The sequence below is a fragment of the Natator depressus genome, chromosome 18, assembly GCF_965152275.1.
Source record: "Natator depressus isolate rNatDep1 chromosome 18, rNatDep2.hap1, whole genome shotgun sequence".
Classification (NCBI taxonomy): Eukaryota; Metazoa; Chordata; order Testudines; family Cheloniidae; genus Natator; species Natator depressus.
This window is the reverse complement of record NC_134251.1, coordinates 15946138-15968021: the sequence shown is the minus strand read 5'-3', so window position 1 is coordinate 15968021 and position 21884 is coordinate 15946138. Positions and strand designations below refer to the sequence as shown.

The following is a 21884-nucleotide window of genomic DNA, read 5'->3' as shown; positions in this document are numbered from 1 at the left end:
CCACATTGTCTGTGATTCATTTGTTTATACGGTATATGGAGATTTATACCTAAAAAAAATGTAATTGTTTTAAAAATCTGAAATCGGGATAACGTGACATGATGTGACAATGACACAATCTGTACGGTTCGCTGCTTTGCTGTGTAGAAAAGGCTCCCCATGCTTCTGCTGTCCGTGCTGCTTAACTGGGTGAGGATAAAGATTAAGCACACCCCATGTATTCCAGTTTATCCATGCCAGATTAAATTAACTTGATCTGTGAAAAATTTCATCCATTCATATAGACTCCCAGGGCTGATTCTGCTCTCTCATTGGCTTTACGCCGGTGTAATTCCATTGATGTCATTGGAGCTACTCCTGATTCACACCAGGATGGCCAAGAGCAGCATCAAACCCTGAATTTTTTAAATGAGAGACTAGATTTAGTAATTCTGAGCTTCATCCTGCTACCGTTGGCATCAGTAATGCAGGAGTGGTCCTTGTATACTGTACAGGGCCTGGCATATTTTATGGTGCAGATGAATGGTGGCGACGGTACATGCAGATTGCTAGTTACACGTCCAGCTAGTCATTTAACCACCCAGTTACCAGGATTACATGAACTGAGGGGTGATCATTGCATGAGCAAGTCTGCAAACACATCCCCTTTTCAAAACGCAACCCCGGGTTTCTGAAAATCTAGCCCTGCTTATTTCGAACCAGGAAACAGAAACCGTGTGGGAAAGTGTGGGCGGGCAGCAAGATATTTCTTGAGCTTTCTCCTCAAACCCCCACCCCTCACTGCCCAGAAATAATAACAAATGCATTAAACGTGCCCGTTGCCGTTCGAGTCACATTTTTATTTCCCTGCAGCATTTTGAGAAGAGAAGGGAAATGCCAACCTGCCATAAACACAAGGGCAAGAGTCTGATCTCAGTTATACTGGTGAAAATCAGGAGTAAATCCACGGAAGTGAATTAACAGCGAGGCTGATTATTTGATATTGACATTGCAGTGATGTCCTGGTTCCCTGATAGGGATCTGTGGCCCGTTGTGTTTGAGGGCTGACAAGAGGGGAGAAAGTGGGGACAACGGTACTGGGGTCTGGAGCTCCAGAGGCCCCTCAAATGGTTTCACTGCTGTCTAAAGACAGTGAAATGGGAAGCAGTGGGCCTCCAGGAGCCCTGCATTTCTCTGGAGGGGTCTGATTACAGCTCCCTCTGAAGCACGGGGTTCAGGCTGCTATCCGAGACATTGGACCGGTGGCGTCATCCATCAAGGCATTTGTTTTAACCTATGGTCTGTGAACTCCTGGGGGTCCGCAGACTATGCCTAAGGGGTCCGCAAAAATATTGTCATTACCATAGAACAGCGGTTTTCAACCGGGGATCCACGGACTCCTGGGGGTCCGCAAATTGTGCCTACGATTTCCAAAGGGGTCTGCAGCTCCATTCGAAATTTTCTAGGGGTCTGCAACTGAGAAAAGGTTGAGAACCACTGCATCCGGGCAGTTTTCTGGTGGTCCTGTACAAACAGGCCGTCCCTGGCTGGATGCCTGTGCCGACAAAGAAGCCAAGCGGCATGGGAGTATCGGGAGGCAGAGCGATGCGACTGGCGGCAGACAGGTTTCTGATGCCGATCAAGAGGCGAGGCCAGGGCGCAGCGCTCCCCATGGGCTCAGCGTGCGCCCCAAAGGCTGCAGGATGCGGGGGTGGGGGAGCAATACGCAGGTAGGGTTGCCAGCCCTCCAGGATTGTCCCGGCGTCTCCAGGAAGGAACGATTCATCTTTAAGTAAAGATTATGTCATGTGATGAAACCTCCAGGAACAGGTCCAACCAAAACTGGCGACCCTGTGCGGAGGCTGGGGGAGGAAGGAGCCTGGTTGCAGCTGCGCAGTTTGGCAACGCTCCCTGAGCAGTGACAGGCCAGCAGGGCTGGAGCTGCCGAGCTCCCTCCTTCCACAGCCAGTGACAGGCGAGTCCAGAGGAAGGAGCCTGCATGTGCCTGTTCCCGGCTCCACTCAGCCACTGGACTGCAGCGGACGGGAGGAAACCGGGGGCCCCTGCCGCGCAGGGGGAAGGAAGCCGGGGGGGGGGGGGGCAGCGGCTGGAAGAGTGGATCCAGTGTGTGTGTGTGGCGTGGGGGGGGGGGTTGTTTTTCCTTGCGGGAGATGAACTTTCTCAATTAAAAGTGCCCGGAGCTGAGCTGCGAAAATGACGGTGGAATTCGAGGAGTGCATCAAGGATTCGCCCCGATTCCGGTAAGGGATCTCCCCCCCGCGCCCCAGTGTGTGTGTGGGGGTGGAGGGGGGGGGAAGGTGATGGATGGAGGGGAGAGGAGCAGCCCTCGACCCTGCCGGGCTCCATCTCCAGCGCTAGGTGCGTGCAGATGCCAGGCACACACATGCGATGCATGCTGCCCTGCCTTGCCAAGCCAAGCCATCATGGAAGGGCAGAAAATGAGAGATGGGGAAAGAACCCATTGGATCATCCGTAGACTCCCCAGCGCTCCAGCAGAAACGCTGCAAAGAGGATGGGGTGGGAGGTAATAGGGTCCTGTCATTCATAGCCCCACTCCCCTTTTCCACCCTGACAAGGACCATGTGTTTCCCTCCGACTGCATTCTGCCTTGGCACAGCCCCTGCAAATGAGCAGCCGGCGGAGGGAGAGGGGGGATGAGACGCGGAAAGACTGCCAGAGGGGCGCTGCAAAGCTAATCGCATTAGGAGGAGAGGGGGTGAAAGTGGCCTGTGTAATCCGGGGAGAGTGTGCGTGTCTGGGTATCTGCACATGGAGGGGGAGAAGGGGCAAGACTCGAGCGCGAGGCAGATTGTTGGCTTTATTGTGAGGATGGTGTCTTCTGGGTTAGATCAGGGGGGTTGGGGGCATAGGCGCTGGAACAATTTGTACAGTGAGGGTGCTGAGAGCCAAACTGTAAACCCTGTAAATAATGGAAACCACTTCAAACCAGGGGGTGCTGCCGCACCTTCAGCACCCCTAGTTCCAGCACCTATGGCTGGGGGCTGCTGATGAGAAAGCCCTAAGGGATGCACGCGTGCCTCGGGACCACGGTCCCCTCCTCATGCCCTGTATCTGGGGATGCATCAGTGTCAGCTCTCCAGCTGCCTTGTGATCAAAGGCAAAGCAGGGCTCTGATTCCTTGTGGCTAGATGTTGCCTTTTGATCGTCCACCCACCAACGATACAGACAAGTTCTGTGATTGACCACAGGCTAAATCCAGGCAGAGACCCTAACCGAGGCTGGATAGAAGTCTTGGGCAATGGAAATCCAGTTTTGTCAGACAAAGAACAGCTCGCATGGTTAGCCTTGTAACTCCAATGGGAGGTAATTAACCAGAGTTCAGAACCAAAACCAAAAACCTTTCCGTTCATTTTTTTCTTAATGTTTTTTTTTTTTACTGTCAAGGTCGTCTGCTGGGGGTGGGGGGGTGGGGACGGTTTACAAAGAGAAGGCACATAAAGGATTCAATTACTATAACCCTATTCTGGGCTTTGGTCCAGCCAGTTCACAATTTCTAAACGATTCTGTCAATCAAAAGAGAAAAAAAAGAAGTCAGCCCTTCTCCCCAAGGTTCTGAAAGAGGGTGAAAATAAGCTGCAGTATTTATACTAACAGAATCCAACCGAATGATCTGCAGTAGGGAGCCCCATTGAATCAGGCAATGGCTGGGCTGATGGATGAGATTTTTCAATTAGTTATAAGCGTTGCCCCCAGGTCTGGGTGATAAATGGCCAAATGCTATTGTCACGGCAGGGTTAGGCTCTGAATTCCATGGCGGTGATTTTTGTTCTGTACATTCTGCCCTGTTCGTTTTGCTTCCCCGTGCTGTTAAAAAGCTTTAGCTCCCTCCTGCATGTATCATTCAAAGAAAGGCTCCCAGCCGCAGCTGGTGTAAACTGGTGTCCGTGGAACAATGCAGATTTCTCTCTGCTGAGGAGCTATCCCAAAGACAGGGAATAATTTTCTATCCGATCAAATTCATTCTCTTTGGGGATTCTTACAAGGAATCCCAGGCTCTCAAAACAAAAGACTCCATCCTCGTCCTACTGTAATGAAATCAGGCTATTGTACAGGCTGGGGAAAGGGTTCCAGGGTTATGGATACTGATGCCCTATTGCACCAGAAGCTTGCTATCCTGGATAGATGCTGTAATAGAAAGATCAGACCCTCCAAGGCTAATAACCTCCTGCTGCTTCTCAAACTGTACTTCGGTGCTGACAGAAGCCTGGAAAGACAATAGATGGCAAATATGTGGTGGGTGGGACGCTAGTGCAGAAATAAGCCTGCAAACAGCAAGGTTCTCAAGGGGTTAGGATGGACAGTCACTGGAGCTGATTCTCAGTTATCCCATTGTGCAAGGGCTTTTCGTTTATGAAAATGAGTGTTGCCCTTTAAATGCATTTAAAAAAAACCCAGTGGAATGTGCGGTTCATTAGAATGGCTGCAATAATCCATTGGTGTGGATGCTCAGAATGCCTGTGTTTCTGTGTGGAAATGGATATAGGGGTGTGTGTGTGTGAATTTCCCTGTGTCTGTGGAGTGCTTGTGTTCAAGGGGATTTTACAAAGAGGTTTCTTTCCCCCAATACAGTTTAAATGTAGCTGAAAGTTTAGGCCCTGTTCTCGGTTGTTCCAAACCCTATTACTAACGTGCAATCTCAAGTCATACGGTGCAATAGCCTGAGCCAATGTGAGATGACGGGGCAGTGCTGTTCCCTCCCCTGCTTTGCATTCGACTCTCAGGAGTTTTTCGTGTGGCTAGAAGCACGGAAAGGTTTTGCAGTGTGCGTGGGAGACTTGTTCCTCTCACCTGAATGTACCTAGCATCAAATAATCAACCCCAGCGGACTTTCCCTCCGGCTTTCATTGGGTCCCATTGTGCTGCAGAGCCTGTGAATGGTTCCGTGGCATCTTTCCAGGGCAGTGACTTCATGGGCCAGATGTCTTGTTCCACATGGCAGTGACCCTTTCCAGCGTGACGTCAAGCCTGATTGATGTGTTTATTTATTTATTTAGCGTTTAGCGTGGGTGGGCTTTCGGCCAGGTTTCTTAGTATGCAGGCAGCATCCTTGCTGCCCGCTCCCCTCTGTCTGTAAAAACAAAATGGCTCTCAGACTACCCTGCTGGACCTTTATCGAGAGCCAGTTGTTTAAGCATGGAATTACGAAGTCTTTTCCCACATGGCTGGACACAATCTGCTTGTTGCAGTGAGAGGGTGAGAGAGAGAGAGATGTTTGGAGAGGGAAGGGAGCTGTTGCAGTTCCAGAAGGGAATAACTGATGGATGTAAACTTCTAGTCACCCTCAGTAAATAAAAAGGACAGTGACATACTCAAGCTTGGGGTAAAAAGAAACAAACCCTCCCCAAACCCGGTTAGGGTTTAGACTACAGTCCCTGCTTGACACGTTTCCTCCTCCTTCCATTTCTCTAACCAGGTCCTTAGATTACTAGTATGCGTTATTTGTATTACAATACAATGAGGATCAGGGCCCCATTGTGCTATGTGCTGCACCAACACATTCTAAGAAACAGCTCCTGTGCCAAAGAGCTTACAGTCCAAATAGATGAGGGGTGGGCGAAAACTAGGCTTATTATCCCCATTTTACAGAGAGGGCAACTGAGAGATTAAGTGACTTGCCCAAGGTCACACATGGGCTCTGTGGCAGAGAGAGGAATTTAACATAGATTTCCTGTCTCCCACTCCAGCATCTGAACCAAATGACCATCGTTCTGTTCCTACTGGACACCATCACCATAGTATCCGAGTGTTAACCCCATAAGCACGTTTCTGCTCCCCAGTTCTGTTGACAATTACGCTCTATTTTATACCTGGTTTATGGCCCTCAACACTGACCCCTAAATCACTGCAAATCTTTTTCACTGTCATACATGAGGGGAAGAAACAACAGCTGCTTGGAAGCTCTACGTACACGGAACAGACCCACATCATGAGGCATCCTATAATAAGGCTTCTAACTGCTTCCAGCCTCCTTTGGCAATCAAATCCAATTATACTTCACAATGCTCCACACCACCAACTCAATGCAACATTCGGCCGGCACCTCATGCTTGATAGGGACCATCTGCTGGGAGGAAAAACTTTTCTTTTCTTTTCTTTTCTTTTTGCTGCTGCTGCTGCTTTCCCCCCAGTGAAATATGTACAGAGCTATAGATTGGTGGGTAAACCTTGTTCCTGTTATGCATCTTGTGGAGACATGCACAGTCTCAAGTTCCAGTAAACAAACATAATTACCTTGAAAGACCAGTTTTTAGTGCATTTGCATGCAATCCCCAATAGGTGCTAACGCTTTCATCTATCTGGCATGCAGAGCCTTTTATTGCTTAACTAATACGGTAGCCTGTGAAATACAGGAAGAGATTTCTGACTCGTTACTGTCAATAGTGGAACCTCAAGAGGAAATGGGGCCTGGGTCGAGATTATATGAATGAAGGCCCCCATTACCGCCCTCATCCGTGCTGGTTTATAAAGTAACCATCTCTGACCAGTTCTGTGCTTGCTGTGAGTCTGCGGGTTCACATCTAAGGGGCAGATCCGGCTTTTTTTTAGGATTGATACCTACAGATCTATTGCCAAATCTTGAGGCTCATACCAGGTCTTTATTCAGTCCTTGCTGAGGCAGGACTCCTGCTGGAGTATTAAGGGCCAGATTCTGCCACTCTTACTCATGCTGAGTAATACCTTGCTTTGGGAACAATCCCACCGAGGTCAATGGGGCTACTTGCTGAGCCAGGTGCTACTCAGTGTGAATAAAGGTGTCAAATTATGGCCTTAATTTTGGGAGGCCCACAGAAGAACCAAGGGGAAGGATTGCTCCTTCCTGGGGCAAAACCCATGAGGGTTCAGGGAAGGAAAGACCCACAAGGCATCTAAGGCTCCCTGATGGAGGTTCCCTCTAGTTTCTAGCCAGGGGGTCAGGGTTTCCCCCTTGTAGACTAGGCTGTGGTACTGTGAGAATGTGCTGGAGGTGTGCTTCCTCAGCAGCTCTGGACAGTGGGTGCTCACACGGTACACACTGGAGTTACCCCAGAGACCCCCTAAAAAGGGGATCTCACCCACAGGGAAGAGGCAATCTCCCTCGGCCCTGGCCACCCACTCCGCCCCAAACCCACCCAATCCCTGGACCCGCACTGGGGAGAAAGGGGAAAAAAATTCCACGAAGGCCACAGCGCTCTCTTTCAGGACAGGATACGTGATACCCACATCTGCCATGCCATGCACACAGCTCTGAGGAACGCCATTCTCCGCCTCCCTGAAGCTTTGCAATCCATTGGCAGGCTTTGAAGCTAAGGCTCCTAAACCAGCGCATTCTCCAGAGTAGCGGCGCCATCAGGCAGTGGCACTGGGGCACAAGCTAAGGGGTTTCCTTTGGTGGTCTACAGCCATGGCTAGGTGTTATTGCTGATCTCTTTAGAAAAAAGGGAATCATCCAACTCCATGCAAATGCAGGAGAAACACCACCGTTATTGCAAAAAGTATCGAAAAGTATCCAAACAAAGGAGAGTTAAAATCAATCAATCAAATATGCGGTCAGATATCTCAGAGTCTTGCCCAAGTGCACTGATCATTGTCAGCTCCTGCTGTAGCAAGCTATTGCAGATTAATGGCTGGTCTACACCTGGGTCTTTTTGTACCAGAGCACATTGGTTTAAACTGCACTTACACTGATCTCGCTTACTGTTGTAATTTACTAAATTAAACCAGTTTTGAGTAACTGGGATAAGTGTAGTTTAAATCGATTTAAGTGTGCCCATGTTAGGAGTTTGCACTGGTATAAATGGTGCAGCCATTTCCCTCAAGATATGATTTTCACCTGGTTTAGTTAAACCGTCGCCAAAAACTGCATGGATGCTCTTATTTCAGTTTAAACTAGGTTTATTCTGGATTCGTTTAAATTGACTTAAAAAGATGAGGGGCCACAAAGCGGGTTTGAAACTGGCTTAACTAAAAGCAGTTCAAATGTGTGTGTAGACAAGACCTACATTGACTCTAAATTAATTGAGTTACGCCAGTGCAAGGTTTCATATACAGACAAGCCCGCCAATTGTACAACGAGCTCATGCTTGCAAAGAGATCCAACCGCACAGAGCTCAACCCAGAATCAGGGTGTAATTCATAAAGTTTTCATTATTGGCTGGCATATTTTCAGGAAGGAGATTTCCTCACACAAGCAGCATGAGGCTATCTAAACTCCTCTCTCTTCCATCTGGCTATCATTGCATTTCTAAAGCAGTGATCCCCTTAGCATGTAAATGGACAAAGGCAAAGCAAAGGTGATTTAGTTGGGGATTGGTCCTGCTTTGAGCAGGGGATTGGACTAGATGACCTCCTGAGGTCCCTTCCAACCCCGATTTTCTATGATTCTATGGTTCTATGAAAGGTCTGATCCTATGGCTGCTGCAGGTACTGAACTCCCAGCAGAAATGATTAAAATCTAAAATGTCACAATATCAGCTACAGAAATTCTCCTTCCTCCCAACTTTCCCCTTTCCACCCATCAGGCCAGAAAGCCGATGTAAAGAGCATGGCCAATCAGTCAATAAATGCTAGCTCTGTCGGACCAAATTCCAGAATCCTTGGAGAGCGGCACGCATTTCAAATCCAAGGATTGTAACTTGAGTGCCCCAGCTGATCTCAACTGCTGGGATAAGGTACAGAGAGGTGGGTCTCTGGTAGCCAAACCATGAACCCAAACCATGTAACTTAAAGCCAGCACCTTGAAACGTCATTACTAAAATAACTGGGAGCTGGTGCAGTGGCTGGGACACAGGCAGAGTGTACCCCCTATGGGAAGCCCCGCGAAGGAGGCTGGGCAGGGGCATCCCGCACTTGCTGACGTTTCCGCACAGTCTTTGACGTTTATGGTGTCGTGTAGGACAAAAGTACTCCACAACCTCAAGCAATTGCTGCAAACCTTGAGAGACTCCTGTCAAGGCAATGAGTTTTGCAGCACATCTGGAGCGGTGGTGCGTCCGAACCCTGTGTTCTCGCGTTGATGCCTGGGCATGACTCTTGTTCCCCTAATGGGAATTGTGTATGTGCATGGAGGGTCTGCAGGGACTGCTTCAGGATCTGAAGTACTTTTGCCATGTAAGAGAAAATACCTGGACTTTCAGCAGCCCTGACTTCTAGGTATGTATCAATGCATGTTACTGTATCTATGCGTTATAGGTTATGGGATAGATTCTGCCCCAAAATACATACACCTATTTCTTAACAAGTTCAGTGCATGCCAGGCATATAGAATTTGGCCCTACTTAGGTATGAGATGAAGGATGGTCCAGTGCTTAGGGCACTAACGTAGGACTTGGGAGATCCCTGCCCCAACACAGGCTTCCTGTGTGACCATGGGGAAGTCACAGAACCTCTCTGTGCCTCAGTTTCCCCTCTGTAGATTGGGGATACTAGCACTGCCCTGCCTCACCGGGACATCGTGCAGATAAATACATTAAAGATTGTTATGGACTCAGATACTATGGGACCACATAAGTACCGTAGATAGCATGTATGCTTGCTGTTTCCAGGGGGTCATTGGAAGCCACAGGGTGGTAACTTCTGTGGATTGGGGCTCTGTTGCACCTTGGAGGTGCAGTCCAGCAGCCTCATGACTTGCAACCTTATAGAGAGAGTTGTTCCATGAGACCTTTTACAAAGGAGTCAGAATCAGAGACAAACCTGGGTCGTAAAAGTCAGGCCTGGATCTGGCCTTTACCAGTGTTGTTCTGGGTCCTGGGGAATCTGGATCCACCATTAATGTTTGGGCCCATCTCTAGTCAAAATGGTGTATTCTCCCTCCACCTGCAACCTTCTGTGGCAGCTACAATGTTCGTGCTGGTCATGTGATGTGTGGAAAGTAAATGTAACATCACCACCCTCAGGGTTTCCTCTCCGAGGAAGGCTGTTTTGCAGCTCAGCTGTTCCCATGGCAGGTGAATTTTATTTGCAATAGATCATACTGGGACTCTCATCTGGTGCAGTCAGGTGATGTCCCCCCACCATTGGGCTGCCGTAGAAGGTGGCACATGAGGGTAGCATTTGTCTCTGCTGAGGTTCACTGTCCTCAGAGTTTCCATTTGCATCCTGCAATGCACCGGAAAAACAAAGGCCTTCAGTCTACATTATCATGGGCCAGATCCTGAGGTCCTTGTTCAGTGTTTACTCAATCAAAATCGCATTGACATTAGAGTGAGGACTGGGTGAAAACTCAGCAGGGAGCTTTGGATTTGGCCCTATAAATGGAGATTCACCCCAAGTGCTCTGTAAGCTGTTTCCTCTGTAGGTCTCTGAAATTTTAAGCACCCAAACATGCTAGACCCAAGGACCTGTATAACCTAAGAACCCCTTAATACATCCCAACACTCCAGATCCACATGGGGAGCTTCTGTTCCCAGTGCTTGAGATTAAACTCTCCAGGACTGGGAGCAGGGCATTTGCAATGCAAAGTCTTTAACTATGTAACTCACTTCTTCTCCTGGGAGCCTGGGATCGTGGATTTAATGGTGTGGTACATAGGAAATACCACAATTAACGTTGCCTAACTTTGGAACATTTGACTTTGCAATCTTAATAACATTCTTTTAACGTAAGAGTTTTGTGTGCAATAGCTCAAACATTGATGGAGACATCAGCAAGGTTTAAAGTGTGAACTGGACTTAATTCTAGGGTGTTGCCTTCTGGGTCAGCCTGTTAGCTGGAGCTGGGTGGTTTTGTTTTTAGTAGCTGTCCCTCTCAGTTATATCTTTCTGTGGGTTGGGATGTATGTGGTGAATTTAATTGATCACTTGGGCTATGTAGCAAGCAAAGACAGTCTCTTGTGTCAGGGATATTCTTCTCTCCTTAGTTTTCCCTGGAACTAAGTCCCACCAGATGGTGTAATGTACGTGCAAGGAGGGAGCTGCACAGTTTGAATGATTTCACAGGAGGAGGTTTTGTAAAGCGCAAGCTTTGGCTATTGCAAGCTGAGGGTGTGAGGCTGGGTTGCTTTCCCTGAAAGCTTTCCAGAGAGTGACAGATCTGGGAACTGTCAGCTTTGTTTTATGGGATGGCCAAAAGATACAGAGAAAGCAAAGATCAGGATGGGGGGTGGGGGTAGTTTGCAAGTAGCCAGCTTTCTAACTGCAACAAGGAAATATAAGCAGGTTGCAAGTTTGAAGATGGAGGTTACTAAGAAGGAGAAAAAGAAGGAGGAGGAACAGTGAAAACCAGAGCTGATGAGGTTAATCAGACCCAGAGGTGATGAGTTTGGGAGACTCTGAAATTAACTTATCTCTGCTATTGAAACCATGTGTGTTTCAGTGATCCCGCTTTAGAGGCTGCTCCGTGGCTTGATAATTACACTTTACACATTATCCTGGCACCGTGCAAAGGCTCCGAGTTCCAGTCTTTGTCCCTCAAAGGACTGCAGAAAGCCAAGTGTGTACAGAGAGCAACGGTTCAATGAAACTTCATTTTGCAGAACATCATTCATGCGTAGCTTGGGCTTGTTCTTGCTCCCACTGAAATCAGAGCCTCTCTGTAGCCCAGTGGGCTTCCCGGGGTTAAATAGTACCGTGGGTCTGATGCTGCTGTCAACCACACCAGCGTAATGCTGGAATAAATTCCCTTGAAGCTTGTAGAGTTCCAGAGGCTGATTCCAGCCTCTGCCATGGGAGCTTGTGGAGTGTTACCCGTGTTTCGCGTCACGTAGCTGCCATTATGCAGCTTGGTGCTGTTGACAGGGCAGTTTGGGTCGGCAGAATCATCGCAGGGCAGAGAACCGAAGCACTACCTCCTCTGTGTGAACACAGCACGGCTCCCAGCAGGGGGATGGCAAAACCCCACGGGGGCTGCTATTCGGACCCCCACCGAGCAGCACTCACCCCGAAGAGCCAACAGCCCAGGCCACGTTCTAGGGAGAGCCACACGAGCAACGAGTTGAGGTGGCCCCGTCTCTCCGCCTTGGAAAGCAGATTAAACGCTCCGGAGCTGTAACGAGGCCGCAGATGCTGGAGCTCAAGATAGGTGTTAATGGGGTAGCTGGTGAACCTCCAAGGAGGGGCAGGGCACGCGGGCTGGGTGGTTGGGGATGCAGGGACAGCATCAAGGCTGAGAGGTGTCATCAGAGCTGCAAGCTGAACATTGGGTCCTGGCGCCGCTGGCTTTATTAAACACACGGCCGAATCGCAGCTTGCTGCCCGCGGCATGACCGGCCTCCCCTGCTCTCAAGAGGTGAAATAGCAAAGTGGGGTGTTACAAGGCCAGGACGGTGGACCTGTGCAGGGGCAGTGTCTGCCCATGCCATGCCTGGCTCTCTAGCCAACGCTAGCTCTCCGTCTTCTACACCCCAGTGTTCACCCGTTTTCTTTAATAATAAATATCATCTGTCTTTCCTTCTCCTTCACATTTGCCTGCTCCCCCACACCAATGAAAAGGGAGTGACAATTTGCTGGAGCCTTCAAGGTTTACTAAAAAGTTCCTGTCCCTTTAAACGCTGGCTTCGCAACACTATGACATTTCAGCTGTTTAATTCTTTTCATGAAGAAGGGAGGCTGGCGGAGCCCTCGGTTTTCTCGTTCCCAGGCGCCGTCTGCGCTGAGACCTCCAGGCTGCAGCTGCCTTTGAGGGTCTGAAATGTGATTATTCTGTGGCTGGGTGGGTAACGTTAAGGGGCTGGTTATCGGAGACAAAGAAACAAGGCCTCGAAAACTTCACCGAGCTCTAAGAGGAGAAAAAGCAACACGGGTGTGTTTCAGGGAGAGGCAGGGAGCTCTCGGAGAGGCCCAGAGTGCTTGATTCCCTGACTTTTTTTGCTGCATCCATGGTGCTATATTCAGAGTCTGATTGTCAGCAGCCCTGTCGCTGAGTGGTTTGTTGCATACTCGGCTGCGGTTGCTTCCTGGTGCGGTTAATGTGGTTTCCCTGGTGTCTGAGGTTGGGTTCCTCTCTTTGCAAGGCTTGTTTGAAATATGGGTGGTGGGGGTGGGGGGGTTCCTTGCTAGACTCCAATGGTCAAATCCAGCTGTCTGCTACCGCACTCTAGCTCGCTCACCACAGTACAGTTGCCCTGCGGTAACAGAGCAGAATTTGGTGCTTTACATTCAAAGTGATCTGCATTTCCCAACTTTGGGGAGGGCATAAACCACCACCAATGTAATGGACAGAGGCCTTGGCTTGCCAGCTACCTTCTAACCAGTCCTTCCTCCACCGTGGAGCACTGCAGGGTCTGCTCTGCTGAAGATCGTGCAACTTGCCTGGTTCCAAACGGGTCTCCCCATTGCACGGCCGGGAGTTGGAGTGGCAGGTGAAGGCACGTGTGACTGATTGGGCAGCACCAGGACCCAGCGCAAGGAGCTGGTTTGCAACCCTTAGCCACAGCCCCGCGGAGAGGGACAGAGCCAAGATGCACCCCCACAGGGCAAGCTTGGGGACGGATTGTTCAAGCTGCAATAGCCAAAGGGGCAATGCAGGCTGCCTCCCTCTCTGTGGGCCACATAGGGGTATGCCTTCACCTCGCCTCCACTCCCTTTCTGGTGATTTAGGGGCACATGAATGGACAGAACAAGGGTAGTGATGGTCCCTGAGGTCTACCAGGAGGGTGGGGGCAGGCTCCCTACTCCTCAGCGCGTCCCATCCAAACGGAGGGCCGGATTGGCCCTGGGTCCAGACCGGGCTGTCCACAACAGCAGCCACCCCACCCATCACCACTGGTCACAAACAGGTGAGGGGAAAGCACCTGGGTATAGAATATCAGGGTTGGAAGGGACCTCAGGAGGTCATCTAGTCCACCCCCCTGCTCAAAGCAAGACCAATCCCCAGTTTTTGCCCCAGATCCCTAAATGGCCCCCTCAAGGATTGAACTCACAACCCTGGGTTTAGCAGGCCCATGCTCAGACCACTGAGCTATCCCTTCCCCCCTCCCCCGGGTAGATACTACACCCAACGTGAGCTACTACGGAGAGGAAATCACGGCTGCTCTTCCTGTCCGGATGGATGAGAAGAGGGGCGTGAAGGCCGACGTCCCTGTGCTACCAGGGGTGGGCTCAGCATGTGGTCTGTTCTAGGGTTACACACAGTGTAGGTTTTACATGGGGTGAGAATTGAGGTGAAAGGGGATCTGGCCCCTGTGCCTCTGAGCAGGTGGCTGCCAGGGCAGAAAAGAGATGAAACTGTAGGACGTCAAAGTGGTAACCTCTCACACTGCTGCATGAACCAATGGCGCCTCTGAGCTGCTGTCCCTGAAAGGAGGCAGGATCATTGTTCCTACACAGACCTCCTGGCAAAATGTTCCTTTCTGCTGGCGTAGCAAGTTCTGACTTATGGGGGGGAGCTTTTGTTTTATGTAAATCTGTTCAGTCCCCTTCTCTCTTTGTTCCTGGTTGTCTCCTCCAGCCTCCTATTTCATGCTGGAAGGAAGAGGTTTTGGTTTGTTTCTAAGTGCAGGGAGAAGGACCTGGGAAAGATAATTGAAAGGGGCTGTGCTCTAGGGAGTTCCAGCTGAAACTGGACAACAGGGGCGCATGCAGCTGGTTTCTGTATCCCAGGAACTGCAACTACAACCCACACCCTTGTTGACATTCTCAGCAGAGAGCCCACACGGTGCGGAGTCTCAGCTCCAAAGGTGGGTCATCTCCTCTCCAATCTGAGCCTCATTAGAGGGTTATCTCATCCCTACTTCCTGCCATGACACTGAAGTCCAAGCCAGAACTCAGGGAAAAGCTTGGGTGTTGACACTAGACAGCACAGTATGTAAACCAGTCCGGGAGCTAGAGCGCCAGAGAAAACAAGAGGGTGCGTCACTTGAGTCCTGCCTCTTAACTGCAAGAGATGCTAGCCAGGGAAGCAAACTCTGCTGCTGTGTCTAATCTGGGGGTAAGCAAGGACCTATGAGCAGTCAGTCTGGCACATTTAACCAGCACTTAATTTACTAAGGGGGGAAAAAAACCACACCCATACACCCTCCCCTCCGATCCCTCTCCCCCACTAATCACTCTAGTATAGTTAATGGATGGTGTGTAGAATGAGAGGAAGGAACAGTTAAGAGGCAAAGCTGGGATAATACAGTATATTTATTACAATGGATTAAAGGAGTGATGTCAGAATTCACGGGTGGCACATCCCAGAGTGAAATGCTCATTCATTCCCTAAATAAGTATAGAGTGACACAGTCTAAACAGATTATATAAATATCAGAGCGTGAGATAATCCCCTCCCAGCACACACACGGTCTGCCGCATCGTGCGAGTGCACAATTTGATCGTTTCTAATAAAAAATATGGCAATTATCGCTCATGGAAACAGCCCGTGCCTATGTGCAGGAGAATGGGCAATCCCAGCTCTCGGTGTGCATGCATACAGGAGAGTCGTTCTTCTAAGCTGCATGTGTAGTCTCTGAAAACAAAGACAAGGTAGCTGTAGGTAGGTATGGGTGAGTATACACAGCCCCATCCTATAGCCATCGTGGTACAAACAGACCGTAGTGTCTTTCAGTGTCCAACATCAATGGAGTGGAGATGTGGGTTGATAAACAGGCAGGCGTAGTAGGAAATATTGGCAGCACTGATAATAGGACAGTACCTGACAGAAACTGGCGATCAGGCTGAAAATACATTTCACTGCGTGTGTAAATTTTAGATGCAAGTGTTCTTTGTAAGTATTAAGATTATATTACATGCACAGTAGAATTTCTCTATGCACCTAGAGAGCTGCTGTAATAAACTTCTTTGCCTCTGGGGCACAGGTAAAATCTTAAGCTGTTCACACACTTGGTGTCCTGCTTTGGGGCCCCTTTATAGCCATGTGCTCCAGAGTGCTAGTTTTTTAAAACTCAAGCCCTCTCAGCGGCCCAAGCTCTGCTGGGGTAGTACCGCCCTGCGTGTAATTGCTTTAGCAGAAACCAGCCATCTAAGCATGTCTGAGTTCTTCCAGCACCAGTGAAACAGAGCTCTTTCCCACAGCCTGCTCTCTGTTCGCCAACATTGCCCCTCTTTGTCCTCTCTGTCAAACCCTCTTTTGGCAGGAAGTACGGGTTTGTCCCTTTACTGTGACCCAGCCAGAGGATGTAAGAAACAACCTATGTGACAGCCCTGAGAGAGCAGGAGGCCCTCGGTCTCCCCCTCCTTGCCCCTGCTCCCCTGTTCTCCTTGTGCTGCCTGAGGGCTCGGAGTGTGGAGGGGGCTTTAAGATTCGAAGAGGAGGGGGTTGCCTCTGTGCGATAAACAGGTCTGATAGAGCAAGCCTAGGGCTCAGGGGTGATGTAAGACTCCCTTATAGTAATGTAGACTCAGTGGGCCGAATTCAAATGCTGCATCATTGTACATATAACTTACATGTAGGTGTCCTTAGACTCTATGAACAAGAATGATAACAAAACGTCCATTTCACGGATGGACATAAGTGTGAGGTCTCGACTGCGCAGATAGCCTTTGGGAACATTGCTACAGCAAGCTTAGGACCTGATCGCAAGTCAATGGGAAGATTGGCAGGGTCTGGCTCAGGCCTTTATTTGTTAGAGGGAGAGGGATTTGGACTGCCTGGTTGCAGAATGCAGGAGCTTTCCCTTCTAGATCACCAAGATGCACACAAAACTACACACCCGAGCTCGTGTGTTATCTCCAGGCTGCAACAGGCCCACAATCCCCCCAAGACCATTGCCTACTACTAAGCATATGTTCATTAGCCCAAAGGGAGGAGGTAGAGAGAGAGACCAGACAAGGCCCACAGAACAAAGGATCTGCCACTTGCCCTAGGAATGTTGCTCCCAGGCATTCCCCGCAACATGCATGCCATGGGCCCACAGAACGCCCCCCAAAGGGTGACACTGGAAAAGGGCAGCACAGAGCACTATAATCGCTTGCCCCAGCCAGAGGAGAAAAGCACAAGCTGGAATCTGGCAGAGAGAAAAGTGTGTGTGTGTGTAGGGGGGATAGGAAATGGAAGTTGGGTTAAACAAATAAACTGGGGAAACAGCAGTGAAACACCAGCCTGGCTCTGGCCTGACGGAGATGGGAGTGGAGGAAGTGCCCTGTGAGAAGGGTCCCCCCGACCTCTCCCCACTGCTCAGGGAGCAGAGTCTGGAGTTCATCAGCTCCCAGGCCTCCCACACCTGCAAACCACTAAGGGGGCTGCTCCGAACCCAGCTCCGCGACAGGGCCCAGGCAATGGCCACCTCAGGAGGAATGTGGGCGACTAGCCAAGTTCCAGTAACCAAATGGGAAGCAAGAGAGGGCGGAAGATCAACAGCCCCCTCGGGATTGAGCCCTGTGGTTGTGACCCTTGACTGCAGGCACGAAGTTCCTCTTCGCAGGCTGAGACTTTGTCACTACAATGCCGGCTTTATTCCCCTGGGCCTGGGCCACATCCTCGAGCATAGAAAACCCATTCATTTTCGCGTCAGCCAGCACTTGTCCAAACTTCCTGCCCCGTGATTTCCCTGATGGTTTTATTGTCTGGCCCGGCTTGGGAGCTTTTAAGCCCATGTCTGCCCCCATTTCATAAGGCAGGCCATCCCCTTTCCCAAGCAAGGCCCGGGGTAAATATTCAGAGTCGGAGGGGAACGAACTGGCTTTGAGGGGTGCTGTCTGATAGTGGATGGACCCACAGGTTGGGCGAGGGATCATTCACTGGCACCAGCTAGAGCGCTGTCCTTCAGCTGGATGGGTAGCGATGCACGTTTCTGAAGCCAAAAGATCGCGGTTCTAATCCTGGCTCCCTGGCTGTACTGGAGAGTGACGTTCACCAAGCAACGTGTGCCTCGCCTGTTGTCCGAGGCCCAGGGCTTTGTTACAAGGGCAGGAACTCCTGAGCACTGTTTTACATTTCCCTCACTTAGTCAGATCACAGCAGATCCAGGGCTTAGGGGACCTGGGGAAAGCACAGAACGAGAAAATGGGAAGGAGCGAGCTTCCACACCCAGTAGCCCTGAGAGAGTTAAAATAAGATGGTTGGTGTCCGGCTACCATGGCAATAAGCATATCACACAATGAAACGGTCTCCCTCTCCTCTGCAACAAGCTCATCTGTGTTTCACCTAGTAGGCCATCACCCGTCCTCCCTTCAGTGGCATCAGTAGAGCGGGCAGAATATGCAGCGGCATCCTGTTGGAAAGGGCCCCGTGTGTTACTCTGTCGTGTTGCTAGAGCATGGAGAGCAAGGAGGGTTTTGCGGCGGTGGGGTGAAGAGGAGCAAGAAGTAGCCAGAGACATTCAGCGCTCAGGGCAAAGTGAGGAGAGCGCGTCATCCCCAGGGGGTCAGTCAGCACTTCGGCCGCAGAGGGCGAGACTGGGGCTGTGCTCGGCAAGCAGTGGTGCAGGACCGGCCTTTCACAAAGAGACAAAAGGAGCAGAGAGGCTGGGGAACCTCAGCGCCGAGCTGAAGCCCAGGAGCAGGAAAGGAAGAAGCGTGGAGCGTTCAGCGCCGAATGAGATCGCTGCTGGTGGAGTTTTGATCTAAGCGACTGACTATGGAAAGTCTCAGCTCAGGCAGCTGGAATCCCTCCAGCCCTGTTCGTGTCTGGACCCTGCTGGGCGGGCAGCGCTGTCAGAGAGATTGGGGCAGCTCGGTGCAAGGCTTTTGTTAAATCCATTCTGCTTTTCAAAGAAGGGCTGTCTAGCCTCCTCCAAGGAGAGGCACGTCCAGGGAGCATTTCCTGCTGGAGCTCCGTGAATAGAGTCTGCTATTTTCATGGATCCACATGTTCCCTGCACTTCCTGTGTCCCAGATGCCACAGCACAAGCCTCCGTGCGCGAGACCCTGGGAGTGAAACAGATTCTGTAGAGAAATCGGACTGGTCAGTCCTGTTGCACACTCCAAGCTAAATTGAAGTGTAAAGAAAAAAGAAATAGCCCCAGGGGTGGGGGGAATGCAGAGAGAGGCCTTACGACAAACTCATGCTGATGGGCTTTGTTTGGAAATCTATGTGCCTGTTTGTGGGTATGTTTCAGCTGGTCCCAGTGAGATCATTGCTGTGGAATTTGTCAGAAGGATGAGCTAGCACCAAGGGCTTGAATTAGGTTCGTTCTCTCACTTCCTGCTCTATGGGGGGCCCCCCCAGGCAGGCCTGAATGAGCAAAAAGGAACAGCCAGAAACACATTTGCCGGTGGGGAAAAGTCATCCTTGTATCTGCCTCCACATCACGGGCAGCTTCAGGGAGCTTCTACCAGACTCCTCCTGAGGCATAGGGAGGGTGTGGCCACCGCTGCCTCTCCACACTGAACCTGCTTCACCTTAGGACTGGTCTCTGGAAGGAGAAATCCTCAGAGGTCAGTGCCTGGGGGCAAGAGGCATAGGCCATCCTTAAGCTAAGCAGCAGCTGTCTCAGGTTGCCTTAGTTCAATCTTTGAGGGGGCCCATTTAGGGATCTGGGGCAAAAATTGGGGATTGGTCCTGCTTTGAGCAGGGGGTGGGACTAGATGACCTCCTGAGGTCCCTTCCAACCCGGCTAGTCTATGATTCTAACTGCACTGGAAAGTACTTGGCTACCATTGTGAGTACAACCCCCTCCTGTAGATTTCAGCCTCCACAGGTGCTGGCCTGCCTTGTAATCTTTTCCTAGGAGATTGGAGGACAGGACCTGGTGCACATTAACAACAGGGATGCACAGCATTAGCGGTTAACCAGAGAGTTGAAGGCTGTGCTGTTTCACAGCACTGCAGCAACGCACAAGGATTTTAGGACAGACATACAGGAGACTCTTGCGTCCAACAGGGAGCATTGTAGGCAATTACCAGAAATGGAAGTTGGCAGCTCTGCAGCAGCGGCTGCTAGGTCCGGGCTGGAAGTTTTTGGATCCCGATAGTGATTTTTTTTGGCTCTGAACCCATTTGGGACCTAAATAGAGTTAGCACCTAGAACTCTAGTAGCGAGCAGTTAGTTCAGTAACCTGCTGTGCCAGCCAGTGCTCCTCTTGCTGGACGTCACCTGCCGCTGTGCCGATTTATCAGCATCAGTGCGGTCAGCTGGCCTTTGAAGCGCGCAGTGTGAGAAATCAGTCACCAGCAGGCTAGCAGACAGAGGACTTCTAAGTTAATTGAAGGCAGGACAAGATCAACGTTGAACAAGAAGAGTGACACCCTTGCTGCGTTGGTGAGAAGAGAAGCTTCTCTGGGGATAGCGCCTGCCTCCCACACAAAGCTAACCTGGATAAACGCTGTGGCCATGAGTGTGCGTGTACACACACACACGTACACACACCCACACACACCCCCTAATTGAACAGCAGAACTCTTGTAGGCACTCAGGGGGATTTCTGCAACAGAAGCACATGGTAATGGAGATTTCACCAGTAGTTTACATTGGCATCTGGATACTGTTCATCTGACACCCCTGGAAGGTCTGCTAACCCAGACTGGACTTGAACCAGTAACCTCATAGAGAGAGCTCTTCCCTGCATTTTATTATTACCAGTTCCCCATAGCCAACCCGTCCCCCATGTTTATGTTGTCAAATGGGCCACTCTCTCCCACACACAAGCTGTTTTTTTTAATGGAAATCAGAGTAGTAGGTGGATTAAAGCAACCATGGCATGGTTGAGCTTCTTTCCTTTTCTTTCAAGATTTCGGAGGAAGTTGCTCATATTCAGAGGGAGAAGGGGAAATGGGTGGGGTTTATTTTGCCAGAAGCTGGAGCGAGTTTCACCCCAGAGTCAGGAAGACGAGTGGACAAACCTAAAGTGACTCAGAATCCTCCTCGACAGGGTTTCCTCTTTGCTTTGTGTAGCTGTTGTGATCGGCAGCTTGGTCAGGGTTTGAAGGCAAGAGACCCAGCCATTAGAAAGGATGCTAGTCTAGCTCCACAGTTTGGCTGGGGGTAGGGATGGAAAGATGAAGCATTGCGGGGCGGGGGGGGGGGGAGAAGAGAGAACAAAAACCACAGAACAGGTGTTAGCATCCCAGGATGCTAGATAAGAGATCAATCTTTCATCTTTAAGCTTCTAAAGATAAAAGACCGGTGTTTTCAAACCTGTAGCAGTAGGAATCGCCACAGGCCAGGATTTATCTACATAATAATGCTCCACACTTACATTTCCAAAGCATCAGTGAGTTAGGGGCTAACCTTAGAAGGCAATTAATGTGTCCTCAATGCCCACTAAATAGAATGAGAATTGCAGAAGCTCATTGCCCCTCAGAACCAGCCCAGTAACCCTCACACTAACCCTGTGAGGTAGGTAGGAGAGTGTTTTCATCCCTATTTTACTCCCTGAGGTCAAGTGAAATGGTGAAAGCCACAGGGCAGGGCTTGGGTGTTCAGGGTGAAAGATTTGGCTTTAGGATACAAGCAGTAGTGACCCTCTCCCCAGGTCAAATGCCCCTTTCTTAGTTGAACTCAGAGGATGCTCAAGTTGGATTGAGCTCCCTCTGCATTTTAGAGCCTCTCCAGTCAGGGGTTTCTGCTCAAGGGGAAAGCATCCCTTCCCATTTCAAGGTACCTGAGCATCTTTCGGCACTTGGCAGCATCTAACGCACACAGATGAGCGGCGCTAAAGAACCCAGTACTCTGAACTTGCTGGGTGGTTTTATGGGACTTAGATTCATTTGCATGCATGATCGTTGCTGATTTGAGACTACAAGACATTTTACAGGCCTCCAGCCTATTCTGCTGGCCCCTTTAGGACTTTAGGCCAGTTTCAGCTTCCTGCCTTTCTACCAGACCCTAACTCAATCTGCAGCAACAGGTTCAAGGAGTTTCTTGAAACAGAGTATACATGATTCAGTGACCTTCATTCCAACAGTCTGGTTACCATTGGGATAAGGAGTCTCCTCTCTAGGCTATTGGCTCTAATCAAGCCCAGGTAGATAGTGATCAAAAGCAGCTGCTACCTGACATCAGTCTGGTTGACCTGTGTGAGATGAGAAGGCAGGTTTAGTCCAGATCCTAGGGGATGGGTATCCACA

At 50.1% G+C, this 21884-nt stretch overlaps 1 protein-coding gene across 1 annotated transcript in view; it reads left to right on the top strand.

The window, feature by feature from the left end:
* The first annotated feature begins 2121 nt into the window (after positions 1-2121).
* ACAP3 (ArfGAP with coiled-coil, ankyrin repeat and PH domains 3) overlaps positions 2122-21884 on the top strand; it is a 158851-nt gene continuing 139088 nt past the window's right edge. Inside the window, exon 1 of the mRNA XM_074933909.1 lies at positions 2122-2240. Within this exon, the coding sequence (XP_074790010.1) occupies positions 2194-2240 (47 nt within the window). The 5' untranslated portion in view covers positions 2122-2193. The remainder of the gene's footprint in view (positions 2241-21884) is intronic.